Below are 13,492 nucleotides of genomic sequence, written 5' to 3'. Positions count from 1 at the left end.
TTGCAATTAATCACAGATTTCTGTATCAATTTCTAAAATAACCCCTATGCATTGTATACCATTCGAAAGGTGATTGTACGTAAATGTTTTTCCTGAATAGTGCACGGTTTTTTCATATAAAATGTTTTTGAGAAAAATGAAATCAAAGTTTTTGGAAAAAATTATAAACTTACTATTTCTTATGTTTGGGCCACAAAGTAAAATACTTAATATTATTATTTTGGAATATAAATTAGCTTATTTAAAAGGAAATTTAACCTTTTTTCTAAAGAGCTGAATGAACTTGCTTTAGCTATAATAGTTTGAAAAATATAGACAACTGTTTGCTAAAAAGTAGTAGTACCTTGAAAAAATATAAAATTAAAAATATCTACAAAACGGAGCCGAATCGAGCCATAGTTTATATAAAATTTTTTGTTGCAAATGATGCCTAGAATTGCCTCCCGAAGTTACGGTAGTCTTATGCTGAACACCCTGATATGTTGATTTATAACTAATATTTGAAAGTTCACTTCAGTAAAATACAACTAAGGATACTTCTGGAAGAGAAAGTTCTGAATTTTCTTTTAAGAACCATTCCTCTACACTGTGCTTTCTCGGTTACATAATTTTAAGAAGACCCAACTCAAGTTTTAACAAATGAAGATTTGCTAAGCTAGTCTACTAGCTACTAGCACACTAGAGAATTTCGCTTAATCAAGGCTGTAAGTGACTTTTTTTTTCTTTTCTTTTATTTAAATTAATTTTATAAAACTCCAATTTCTGCTATTTATTACATGTAGATTTGTAGAGGATCAGAGATGGTACAGAAAGTGCATAAGTTTGTGAACTAATTCATTCAAAAATATTATTATTATCGTTATTGTATCCTGTAAAATAAATTATATCAAAAAGTTTGTGGGCATTAAGAATTTCGTATAAACTTTCTACACGAACAACAACTGCTTCACGAACCTAAAAAATTCTCAAAAATATCTTTTATAACAAATCTAAAACATCAATATAATGTTACCTGGACCTAAAACTACCTCAGCATGTTTCAGTATTGATTCGACCCAGTGAATCGTAGGTATACTTAGAATTATATAACACAGAGATAATTTTATTGAAAAAGCTAAGAACTTTTTTAAGGTTTTTGTATTGAAAGTTTTTTAAATTTCATTTAGATATAAATATTGATAAAATAATTTAAAGAGTAGGCACGTTTCATCACTTACTTTTATTTGTAAACATATTAATTTTATTTATTTTTCTTTTTTTATTATTATTTATTTATTTATTTAAATGTTAATAGTTAATAACCTGTTTCAAATAAATCGTAAAAGCCTATAAGCAACACGTGTAATATGTACATGGAGCATGTGAAAAATTAATTCGAGGTAAATAGATGTAATGTTGGAGGGCAGTCACTCAGCTTTTACTACCGCATTATATAATTAAACTTTCTTGAATGTTAGAATTAACACTAAATAATTGTTTTTCTAAAAATAACTTGATTGAAATCTACAAATTGCAGTTGCAATAGCTTCTACAATAAGTAATAATTCATAATAATTGTTCCCAACAATTAATAAATAATTATTGTGATGGAGAGGAAAATAACAATAATTTCCGAACTTTAAATTTCCAGGTCTTTTTTTCCGTTCTAATGAAAGAAAATTGAGACGGTTACTGGTGAATTCTGGTTTGAGGTTTTGAGGTATTGTATCAGTTCGAGTTACAGTCCACGAATTTTGGGATTTGCTAGAGTGACTTTCATTTCAAGCCAGGTACAACTGATTATACTTACCATAAAACATAATTGGCCTTACCTGGTTTGAATTAAACGGGCTAGAGAAAATTGTTGACCAGTTATTCATGGTGAATTGTGATTTAGGTAATACGTTATTTAATAATCAACATGCATACTTGCAAGTCAACAAAGACGGTTTTGTATAATCTTTGTAAGTAGAACAGACCGGTTTATGAGAATAAAGAATTTGTCTTAGGGTGTTGCTTTGATGTAGAAGGAGATTTTTGATAGCGTATGAGAGCATTAAGTCAGCATTATAGAAAAAGGAGGAGTGAACCCCATCTTGATGAAATGGGTGACTAACCTTTTCAAAACTTAGATTGCTTACTCGTGACTGGAGGAAGCTGAGCTTAAGACTTTCCTCAGAGAGGAAGGTTGTTCCCAAAACTATTTGAGACACAGTTGGTTGTGGTCATTGAGGGCGAAGCAATGAAGTCATATATAGGTTGAATTGCAAAGAGAGTGGTTTAAAAGATTTAGAGGTAAGCAACAAAGAATATGAATACAATAACTAAAATCTTTTATTTAGAACAGACTTTAAGAGTAAAAGTAGGACCTTATTTGAGAACTATCAGGTAAGATTTGAGAAATTTAGCTTATCCGAATCTAAGCAATAACAGATACTGAGTCCAGAAGTTGGTCAGTTACTCAGAGAAAAGCAGAAGTCGGTATGTGGATTAAACGTAAGAGAGACAAGATCAGCCAAATGCTCTGGCGTCTGAGACTGTTTTTCAAACTAGAGGTCATGGTGATGGTAGAGTTCCAATCTCAAGAAAAGATAGAATATTTATCTCAAATCTCTAGAACAGTTCTAAGTATTAATTATTAATATCTTTAAAAACAAATACAGATTAAACTTAATATGAGTAAATTCTATTATCTTTGGCCGTTATTTATCTATTTATCTAGCCATGGTATTTTTATCCGTCAGAGCATACATGTTATTTTTGCATTCCGGACTTGTCACGGTTTTCGAACGTCCAGTTTCAATTCACGCGTGCCCCTCTTGTAAATTGTAATACGAACTTTGTGATTTCCATTACTTATATCCAGAATGTAGTAGGACTTCAAATCTCTCTAATTTTCATTAGCTTTATTATAAAAATAAAATATTTTACAGTTTAATAAAATTCAAAGTATCCTAAATACACACCAACTAACCTCTTCATTCAGACAGCAGTCAGCAGATGGTCTCATGTGAAATTACAGTTAGCTTGGACTGAAAGATAGAAAATAGTGGAAATCAAATTTTGTATTACCCAGAAATGATCACAGATTATTAAAAATCCGATATCTACTAGCTGTACCGGATAAAAGCAACGATATTACCCAGCATTGCGGACCCAAGCACATTTTCATCAAGGTAACTGATTCATACATGGCGAATTAACATAAATATTAAAACCAAATAGTTGCAGATAAAATAGGATATTATTGACCTTGATAGAAATGAAGACAATGACAAATGGCAACAGGCTGTTGACATCTAAGTCCGTCATTACAGAACAAAACTTGTTATCGCTTTAACCTTGACCGAGGAAATATTCCTCTATCCTTTAAAATATTTTAACTTCGTACAAAACTATCGTAAAAAATGTTTAAACTTCGTGAAAAAGTTATTTGATACAAGGAAAGTTTTTAAAAATCATTTTTATTACTCAATATTGAGGTTATTTTTAGCGTTTTATTTTGGTGCTTTAACGTACTGTATGTTCGATAATGATGAATTTGTTGATACAAAAAAAAGGAATTGAGTCAAATCAAATTGATCGAATTGACGCGTGCAATCACGAATTTTGGTAAATTATTAACGGCAAAAAAATATTCAAAATGTTACCAGGCACGATCATTTTTTTTAAAATTATTTTGATTTTGTTGATCGTTTTTAAGAAATTCTGTAATCTTTATGTAAAGGCATTGAGTAATATTTTTAGCTTTGTAAGGTATCATTTTTTTGTTTTAGTTTTTAGAACTATTCTGTGCTTTCACAGTCCCTTTAGTAACCAATAGTATAAACTTAAATTTGCGCCTCTGTAGTCTGTCGAATTATTTATAATTGAAAAATTGGCTATTTGGTGATTGACAGTGGAATCCAACAGTTCAAGTCCGTATATCGATTTATTATTGGCCTAAACTGTTGTACAATAGTCTTTAATGATCGAGACATCGAAGATGGTCTATACTATTGTTCGCAATAGTAATTTGTTCCGTCTGATTAATTGCTGCTATTCAGTTTAGTGATGGAGGTTAATTGTGTAAAGTGTTACATCCCAAGCTTAGCTGGTACATTATGTTTGTCGTCTACCTTCGGTAATCACATATTCCTCCTACTTAGACATAATATTGCCAGATCCAACAAAATTATTAAGTCTAATCTGAATATATTATAAGAACAATAGATACACTAAGAGTTTATCAGGTAAACATAATTTATCTCTGCCATTCTATCTCAGTACCTAAGCCATACTCAGTAATATTCTAAACCCAGGGATGCAAACTCTTTGGCAAAACAATTCTTTTTACGAACTGTTGAGAGATTTGCGTCCCTGTTTTCTAATCAATATCAAGTATTGCACATTTTGTTTCTTTATTTATACCAAAAAAAGGTTAATACAGAACACAGGATGGTATTTTCAATTTGTTAAATTTTGAAATACTAGAAATTTAATCCCTTTTTTTTTTACTTTATAATAAATAGTTTTATTTATGAAGATGTTTCTAGTAGCTTCAGATATTACTATCAAATTAGTCCAGCACAAGGTAAAGTTAAACTGTTGTTTACTTTAAAAATCTTCAAGGTTTTTTACAATGTTTCATGAATAAAACTTGTAATTAAAATCTTTCACCAGTTTCCTGGTAATTGTTCAGATAGATATAATTAACTAGTTTTTATTGTTCGATAAAAAGATTTCATTGACTAAATCTTTTAAGTGGACATATAATTTTTTGCTTAATTAGACGCTAAGGTAGCCAAGCAATTAGAAGCGAGACCTGTAAAGCTGATATGTATTGTGGTTCTGGGTTCGATTCCCGGTTTATGTCTTGAATTTTATTTAATGAGTTATTGAGAGAATTTAATGGTAAAGTATGTTTGCTAGTCGCCTCCTTCCACGACAACTAATTTACTAGTCGGACGGTTACGCCGCCTGATAAAAAATAGGTATTTACTTTTCTTTTTTTTTTTACTTTATCAGCTTTGTAATTTCTTCCATTTTTTGCACAAAGAAAAACTAAACAAAAACATTTTTTACGTAACCTGAGATGAGAGGAAATCACTTGGATTTTATTTTTTTTAATTCTCCCATATAATAATTAAATTTTAAGCATAATTACTGATTTGGTTTGTTATTTAATTTAGGTAATTGGGTTGGTAGTACTTTTTTTAAAAAATTAATTCTACCGTTATGAATTAATCTGGTGCATATATTTATTTAAATAAAATTAATTTATTTTTTCCTTCAATGCTTTTTTGTTATAAATTTTAGCGAATCATTATCTAAGAAGATTAAAGCATATTATTGCTTTGCATGGCATTATTCTTAACCTTTTTTTAAGCCAAAAATTCACTCGCAGGTCGTGAGTTAACCTAAGTCCCAATCATCAGCTGACGTACACTTACTGAATGTATATCTGGTCAGAGAGATATGTCTACGTCGCATTTGTTCCGAAGTACTTTATACAAATGTTTCTAGTAGCTGCAGATATGATTATGTTCCGAAGTACTTACCGTACCAGCCTACTTCTAACAGAATAATCTAAGTACCAGTGTAACTGTAACCAGGGGTGACCAACCTTTTTGTATATAAGATCTACTTTTTACCTTAAAAGTGTGTCGCGATCGACTTGTTGTCATAGGCGTAGTCTAAGGGGTAAGAAGGGGTGTGAAATGCATACTATGTTTATACACTGTGTTTCAGTATAAGGTGCATTCCAGCGAGTTATAGGTAGATAAGTAAAATATATTATTTTCTAAAATCATTTATTAAGTTTTCGAGATATAGGCTCATGAAGAAAATAAATTTCCAGACCCAACTTTTGATAGCAGCATTCCGTACATGCGGTACCTAATAAATTCTATTTTCCGACACTTTTTAAAGATAGATTTTTTACTAACTTAAAATGCAATTTAATTTTTTTTATCAACTGCAATGTTTAAATTGTTGTACTGTTTGTTCGTAAATATGAAAAAGTTGTTATAAAAATGCACAGTATGGCTGATAATCTGATTTCAATATTTCACTTTCGCGTTTTTTTTTGGGCCAGGAAAATTTATCATGAAAGATTAATATGACTTACTTTTTGCCAATCTATCAATAGCTCGCTGAGTATTCCTCGTACTGAAATATAGATCTACGGCTTATCTACCTACGTAAAAAACAACAACAATAATTATTTAAAGAGCCAAAAAACTCACATCCAGGGGAATTAAAAGAAGCTACCGTATGACACTACCAAATATTCAAGCTAACTGATTATGTTCTTCGATGAGTCGAGTTGTATCAGTTGCGTTCACGCGTTGCATCCGGTGACAAGTGTAACACATAAGTCAAAATGTATTATGCAGGGTAGGCGGAGATCATAGTGTCAGGCTGTCAGAATTCTAGGTATTTATGACCTTGGCAAATACCCAGAATGCATTAAACTATTGCTAGAAAGTTTTTTTTCTTCTACAATCGTTTCAAAGACTATGGTACACGCGAATTCCACCCTGGGGACATTGCGATCGATCGACGATCGACCAAAACTGCAGTCGGCCATCCTTTTATTCCCTCGCTCGAGATAGTATTCTCTCTTTACAAAACAATATGCATTGCCAAACAGAGTGTGGAAGGTATTAAGAAATAAAAATCAAGTGTGCTGCCATTCAGTCTGTCCCTTTTTTTCCCTAAATGCTAGAAAAAAGATCAACATTTTAATCAGAAATTATGTTTAGTGCCAGATGGCCAACTCTAAATCTATTCCTTCTTCATTTCTCGTTTTCACCTGTTCATTTACTAATGCTAACTTTTTCTCAGTAAGTGTAGAAGAAAAAAGTAAAGTAAAGTGAAGTAATCGCCCATTTTTTCAGGCGGGGCTTTACGTCCAACTACCAATTAGGTGTCATGGACGGAGGCGACTAGCAAACATACTTTACTGTAAATTTCTTTTATTAACCATTAAATAAAATCCAAGGCCTAAGACCGGGAATCGAACCCAGTACCACAATGCATATTAGCTTTGTAGGTCTCGCCTCTAACCACTCGTCTACCGTGGCGCCTAAGTGTAGAAGAAAATGAACCAAATATTAAGAAACGAAAAATCACCGCTTTTACGTCACTTGAAGCACTGACTGTGAAAAATTACGGTTGTTTTTTTCCTTTAGCTCAGTTTCTGACAATTTACTCAGAAGAAAATTGAATACGAAACTATTTAAATGCTTACGTAAAGAGTTAATTTTTTTATAATTTAACTTTTAAACCAAGCCTTCATATCTTGAAGGATATTAAAATGTTTATTATCAGCATACAATTTTTTTTTTTAATTAAATTATTAATTTTTTTTTCCACATTTGTTTTGCCTTCGTTTTGATTTTATCAGACCATCATCAGGACTGTGCGTAATATAATAGGCTAGGTAGTGCTCAGGGGATACGGGACCAACAAATAAGAATACATTTGGTCAATCAACCCACATCCTTATTTTTCTTATGAACTGACATGTTCTTAGAATATCCTGGGCTAGTAAAAGAATGAAAATATTTAGGATTCTTTCTTTAAAAAGACTTTGTGACTACTGTGGTGCGATAGAACATTATTCAAAGTTATTTTAAATAATTAACTTTAACAGCTTCTTATAATTAACAGCTTGTTTTTTAAATTATATTAAATGAAATATTTTCCATTTTAATAAATTTAACAGTCAAATTTAAGGAATTTATATTTATCATTGGTGATATTTTTCTCATTTCTACATATGCAAGGTACATTATGGCTTCTATTGAGGCTGTTCAGAACAAGTTCTCGCGGTAGTTAGCTTGCCGTTCGAAAATCCTTAAAGAATCCCTTATCTACTCCGATCTACAGCTCACTCTCAATATTCCTCCACTTGCCACCAGAAGGAATTTATTATGGAACTCTCTTTCCTCTGCATACTTCTCCATTCTCAAATAGACTGTCCTTACCTTCTTTCTCTAATTTCTTTTAATATCTCATCCCATACTACAAGACATTCTTCTCCGTTCAGTGTACCGTACTGCAAACATAATTACGTTTTTTGACTTCCCTATCTTTCATATGATGCGTACAGCCAATAATTTTAACTTAGATTTCTAAATGAAGCCAGATGTCAACCATTTCTTTGAGCTATTTGTATTGTATAAATCATTATAATAACCTCTAAAAGGTAAAATAAAATGCTAAAGCCTAATTATAAATACTTAAATTTGTATTAATGTTATTAATATTTTTCCGTTTTTGTTTAAAATAAAAATAAATTTCTGACCTGCCATGGATGTTTGCGGCTTACGGATTTATAGAAATCAATACTAAAATTTGGCACGATTGCAATCTGTTCTCTTACTAGAATAAATGAAAATTCATTCTCAAACAGCTAATCATAGCTATTTGTCTTGACGTACAAAAGATGTCAAAAAACAAATTGGGATTGTCTAATAAAAGCTATGAGTCACTTATTTTGAGTCATTTTTACCTTTTTTGGCAAAAGGATTCAATTTCGTAATGACTAGCTTCTTTGAGATGTTACTTATTATTATTGTCTTATTTTGCTAATTAATTCTTACCAGTCAGTGCTGACAATATACAATATTTCTCTCCGTTTTGGCGCATCAACATCTTTGGTTTTAATGTAACGCCTTGTTAACCATATTATTTTCACCATCTATATTCTTTATCAACAATTATTGTTTCAAAATATTTCTGATCTTATTTGTAAAGTAATACTTTAGAAGCTAAACTAAAAGCTCAACTTTTAAAACTGTTGTTCCCTTAAAAACGTTTGGGCTGTCGAGTAAGCTCATCTCTACTAGAATGCTAAATCAAGAGATTTACAATGTCACAATACTTTTAAAAGAACAAATAAAAACTTCTTTGCAGATTCATTATTTATTTTATTTTTTTGCACTTCGACAGCTTAGGTCATTAACCTCCAATTTAGTGTTACTATTTTATTGTTGCGTGACATGAAATTGTATACCGGTCAAGGTACTATTTAACATGGTGTATTATTGGAAAAAAATAAAAAAAACTGGTAAAAGATGATGCTCTTTCCATCGTTCCGTCCACGACACCAATAGGTAATTGGACGTAAAGCCTGCGTGAAAAAAAAAATAAGGAATAAGGCTTTACTTGTAATAATTACTAAAAAAAATAAATTAATAATTTATTATTATTACCTCTTTGCCATAACCTCTTTATCCTGATAGTATTTATTTGTTTTTGGCATTCAGATTCTTGCGTTTTATAGATTATAAATTGTTTGCAAAATAAAGAAAATAGTATCTCCATGAAGGTAAAAAAGTTCAAGGTTAAACTTAACAAATTTACACATTTTAATATAATATCTATGTAAATCATTAGTGAATTATAATTACATTAATAAATCTATAGTTAAAAAAGAACTAAAACAAGGCGAAGAACGAAGAAATTTTAATGTTAAATCACCATGATAAACCAACTCCTCATAAAATTAGTAATGTAATCGCCATTTCTTCTTTTGCAGACGGAGCGTAACGTCTAACTATACGGATTAGGTGTCTTGGACGTGAGTGGAAGCACATAATTTGCAACTAAATTATATTTTCCTACAAAATAAAAAGTAGCTAGCTATACATGGAATTCGAACTTGGGAAACTACTTAATAGTCCACGTACGTGACCACTCCTCCTAATATTTCTTATAAGAAGTATTTTAATTGTGTTTTATTTTTATGATTTTGAGTTTGTTTTTTTTTTAGATATAATAACATTTAACAAAAGTTAATAGATGATTTAGTTTTCATCTTCATCACAATAAAAGAAACAATCAACCAGTTAACCTTTTGAGATTAAAACACAATTTTTATCTATCTAGCAAAAATAAGAAAAATAAAATTAAAAAAAAAAAAAAATGACTGAATCAATCAGTTGCCAAAGAATTATGAATAACACTTTTTAACCTTTTATCCAGGTTATAATGTACAATATAAATACAGAGAAATTATTTAAAAGCATTAGGAATTTCCGAGTTGACGATATTGTTTTAACAATGGCTAATTAACAAAATAAACGAATTTAATTTTATTGTTTTAATAGGTTATTAAAGGAAACATAGTGAAGGAAAAACAATTAATCTTTACTTCATAAATGATGACGTAGAGTATTATACTTGAATTAATAAATGGCATTAATTTCATTGTGATTGTAATTCAGATATAATTCTTGGCGAATCCAATTACTTTTCTAAGCTCAGATATTTTGTAATTGGATCTTAATAATTTGTTTCTTTATTTTTTCTACTCTATAAGTTCATTCTTCTGTTCTAATATATTTTTTTTACGGGTTTACTTTTGATAGTTTAACTTTCTTGGTTTATTTTATGATTTATTTTTTATTTTTTCTACACAATAAATATATCAGAAAGATAATTGTTTTTAATGATAGAATAAAAGAAAGAACTCTTCTTAAAAATTTTCAATTATTACTTGAATAATCATAGTTCTTGAACAAACTTTTATATGTTAACTGCCTTTAAAGTTTTGGATACAGCAATGAATTTTAATTCTTCACTAGTACAAATCTTTCGCCTTCTAATTTTGTAAGAATGTTCCAAGTCTGCTTCTTGACTCCTTCAAATAGTAAATACTGTCTAAAATGAAGCTGTAATATCCTTTAATTTACTCACTGGCCATGTTTGATTTCAATGGCGGAAAAAAAATGACAACAATTGAAGTAATATCGTAGTTTTATAATGTGTTACGTCAGTATGTTCAACAGTAGGCATAGGAAAACTTTCAATACTAAACGAAAAATACTCCGCAAAATTTTTGCCTAAATCCAGTGTATGTCTAGGACTAGAAGAGAAACAATTAACCAACCTTCTTGGAAGGTAACCAGCTAGTAGCTATGCTAAAAATAAATGTTTACCACTTGTTAGTGGTTATTGGTTATTGTTGAAAAGAAGAGAATATTTATTTGAACACTTTAAGTAGAGTGATAGGAGATAAATGATTAAAAGGTACCATTTAATAGAATTTTTCACACATGATTTACATAATTAATAACAAGGGTTTTAATCAGAAATAGGAATGCCTAATATTTTAAACAGTCAAATATTATCAGTAAAAAAAAACTTCCGGCGAACATGGAAGACATTCCTTTAATTACAGCTATTATTGACGTCATACTGCTCATCATTTAATTACTTTTTGCAATCAAATTTCCTAAAAGCGGATTTTAATTACTACTAAATAGGTATTTAATAAAAAGTAGAGAGTAAAATCAAGTAAAATTGACATTTTTACTTTATTTGGAGGACAAATTTTGAACTTGTTATTTTGGTTCCATCATCAAGAGAATATACATACATACTATGTACTTCCTAGTCATTAAAATTGATTTCAAACTAATACTTGATGAATTATGTTTGCTTTTTTAAATCTTTTTTAACAAAAAAAGAAAAAAAAAGTCGTTTCAAGGATTAAAATGCATTCTTGTTTTTTGCGCAAATAACTAAGTATTAAAAAATTATTGTTTGTAAACATTTGTGATAGAATCCTTTCTGCTTTACATTATACCATGCGTTATAATGCAGTTTTCCTGCAATAATAATAATTATAAAAGGAAATATGCTGATTTTAATTAACATTCAAGGTAATTTGAATAAAATTGTGGCAATAGTTTGTAAACAAACAATCATGATAGTGTACAGAATCTTGGTTCAGTAACTAAGAAGAAATTGAGACTGTAACCTCCTTTGCAGGTTTGAGCGTTTGATTGGATTGTTCAATGTTATTGGACCAGATAAGCTTTAATACACATTCATAAATAAGTCTTGTTATCCAGAGTGAGTTTTTAATCTATTTTCTAGTAGTCTTCAATTATCACAAGCGACTGTTAAGTTCTGTACTGTTAACTATTATCAAACTAAGTTGAAAGAAAGTCGTTCCAACTGTTTTTGAGAATACTGCTGCTGAAAAACGTTGAGAAAGCATGTTAGTTATTCGCAACTGATTTTCTGTAGTATTTAGTCAACAAGAATTTTAGATTCTTTTATTTCTTTAAATTATTTTCTTCCTTAAAGAACCATTAAGCAAAAATGTCATTTTATGAAGTTGTTTTCCGTACACATAGATCTGTAAAAGATACATATTTATATTGCAATTTAAAAATATCAATTATGCACAAATCATCTTCTGGTATATGACGTCATGCAGCTCATTTGAATTTACAGCTACCTTGAGCCAGCCAAGAAATGTGCTATTATTTTGACTAATTCCAGAGAGTTGTAGTGAACTGTACATAAAAGTCTTACATCATAGGAAAATAATAAGGCAATTTAAGAGATTCACTATTCTTGCTGACGCACTTTTAGACTCATTGCCTACCTGATGTAGGATGTCAAAATATTGTATATTTCATATCTTAATAATATATTAAATTCCAACCCAATATCAAGAATTAAATTGTAAGTATTCCAAGATATATATAAATTATTAGCAAAATTTAAATATCTCAATTCGTAATGTAGAAATCAATTAAAATTTCACTTTATAATAAAAGATATCTATCACTACCATTGGGAGAAAGTTCATCATTTGAAATATGTATAATAGTTAAGGAGATATAGGGTGCTGCTGTAGGATCTTACATCGGGAGATACGGGATGTTAGGTTGAATTTTAGAGGTTTTCAAATTCCTTGAAATTTCTAACCTTTCTATCTCCCTCTGTATTGTTCAGATTTTAATGAATCCTTTACCGAATTGTAGAGAAAACTTAACTCTAGAACTGATATAAATTGCAATGTTTTAGTGATAATAGTTAATGAGATATAGAAGGTTAAATTTTGGAGGCATTGCAAATGGTTCAAATTTCAAACCTTAATATCTCTTTTCCTAATCTTCATATTTTAATGAATCCTTTACCGAATTGTAGAGAAAACTTAACTCTAGAACTGATATAAATTGCAATGTTTTAGTGGTAATAGTTAATGAGATAATGAAGTTTAAATTTTGGAGGTTTTTAAGTTTGTTGAAATTTCAAACCTACATAATGTATCTCTCTCTGTATTGTTCAGATTTAAATGAATTCGTTACCATATTGTAGAGAAAACTGTGACATATTGTAGGATATTACATCGTACAAAACTTTAAGTATGGATATCTGTCTTTCTAATGAAACAAATGGTATAAAATTTCACTAAATTATAGACAATATTACAGCTGTACAGTTGAGAGAAATGTTTTCATTTGAAATGAAATACTTTTGGTGATATAGATTGTTGAAATTGTTACATCGTACTTAAACTTCAGAGTTTAAATATCTCGCTTTCTAGGGATACAAATTTATTGAAATTTTACTCAATTTTAGGCAATAGCTTAGGCTCTCTTTATATATTATTATCTTTATTATAATATACTTTTCTTTCAGTTTCTTATAATATCTTTGCAAAGTGAATAGATAGTATTTGCCACTACTTGGAAGTATGGCTAGTTTTAACTTGACTCCA

At 29.8% G+C, this 13,492-nt stretch overlaps 1 protein-coding gene and 1 long non-coding RNA gene across 3 annotated transcripts in view; both read left to right on the top strand.

Moving 5' to 3' along the window:
• Window positions 1-2,703: 2,703 nt before the first annotated feature.
• The window catches only part of LOC141446594 (protein takeout-like), a 29,844-nt gene continuing 19,055 nt past the window's right edge, over window positions 2,704-13,492 (top strand). The window contains exons 1-2 of the mRNA XM_074113137.1: window positions 2,704-2,718; window positions 3,030-3,155. Of these exons, the coding sequence (XP_073969238.1) occupies window positions 2,704-2,718; window positions 3,030-3,155 (141 nt within the window). The remainder of the gene's footprint in view (window positions 2,719-3,029; window positions 3,156-13,492) is intronic.
• LOC141447228 (uncharacterized) lies at window positions 3,882-12,205 on the top strand. 2 transcript variants are annotated; one of them, XR_012454220.1, is made up of 3 exons: window positions 3,882-4,211; window positions 9,509-9,655; window positions 11,746-12,205. It is a non-coding gene; the product is annotated as an uncharacterized lncRNA (long non-coding RNA). The 2 variants fall into 2 exon arrangements; XR_012454219.1 differs by lacking the exon at window positions 11,746-12,205 and adding an exon at window positions 9,743-9,953 and having other exon boundaries at window positions 3,943-4,211.

The sequence above is a fragment of the Rhodnius prolixus genome, unplaced genomic scaffold (genome assembly GCF_049639745.1).
Source record: "Rhodnius prolixus isolate KJV_2025 unplaced genomic scaffold, Rpr scaffold_7, whole genome shotgun sequence".
Classification (NCBI taxonomy): domain Eukaryota; kingdom Metazoa; phylum Arthropoda; class Insecta; order Hemiptera; family Reduviidae; genus Rhodnius; species Rhodnius prolixus.
Note: the sequence above shows the minus strand (reverse complement) of the source record. Positions and strands in the feature narration are given on the sequence as shown.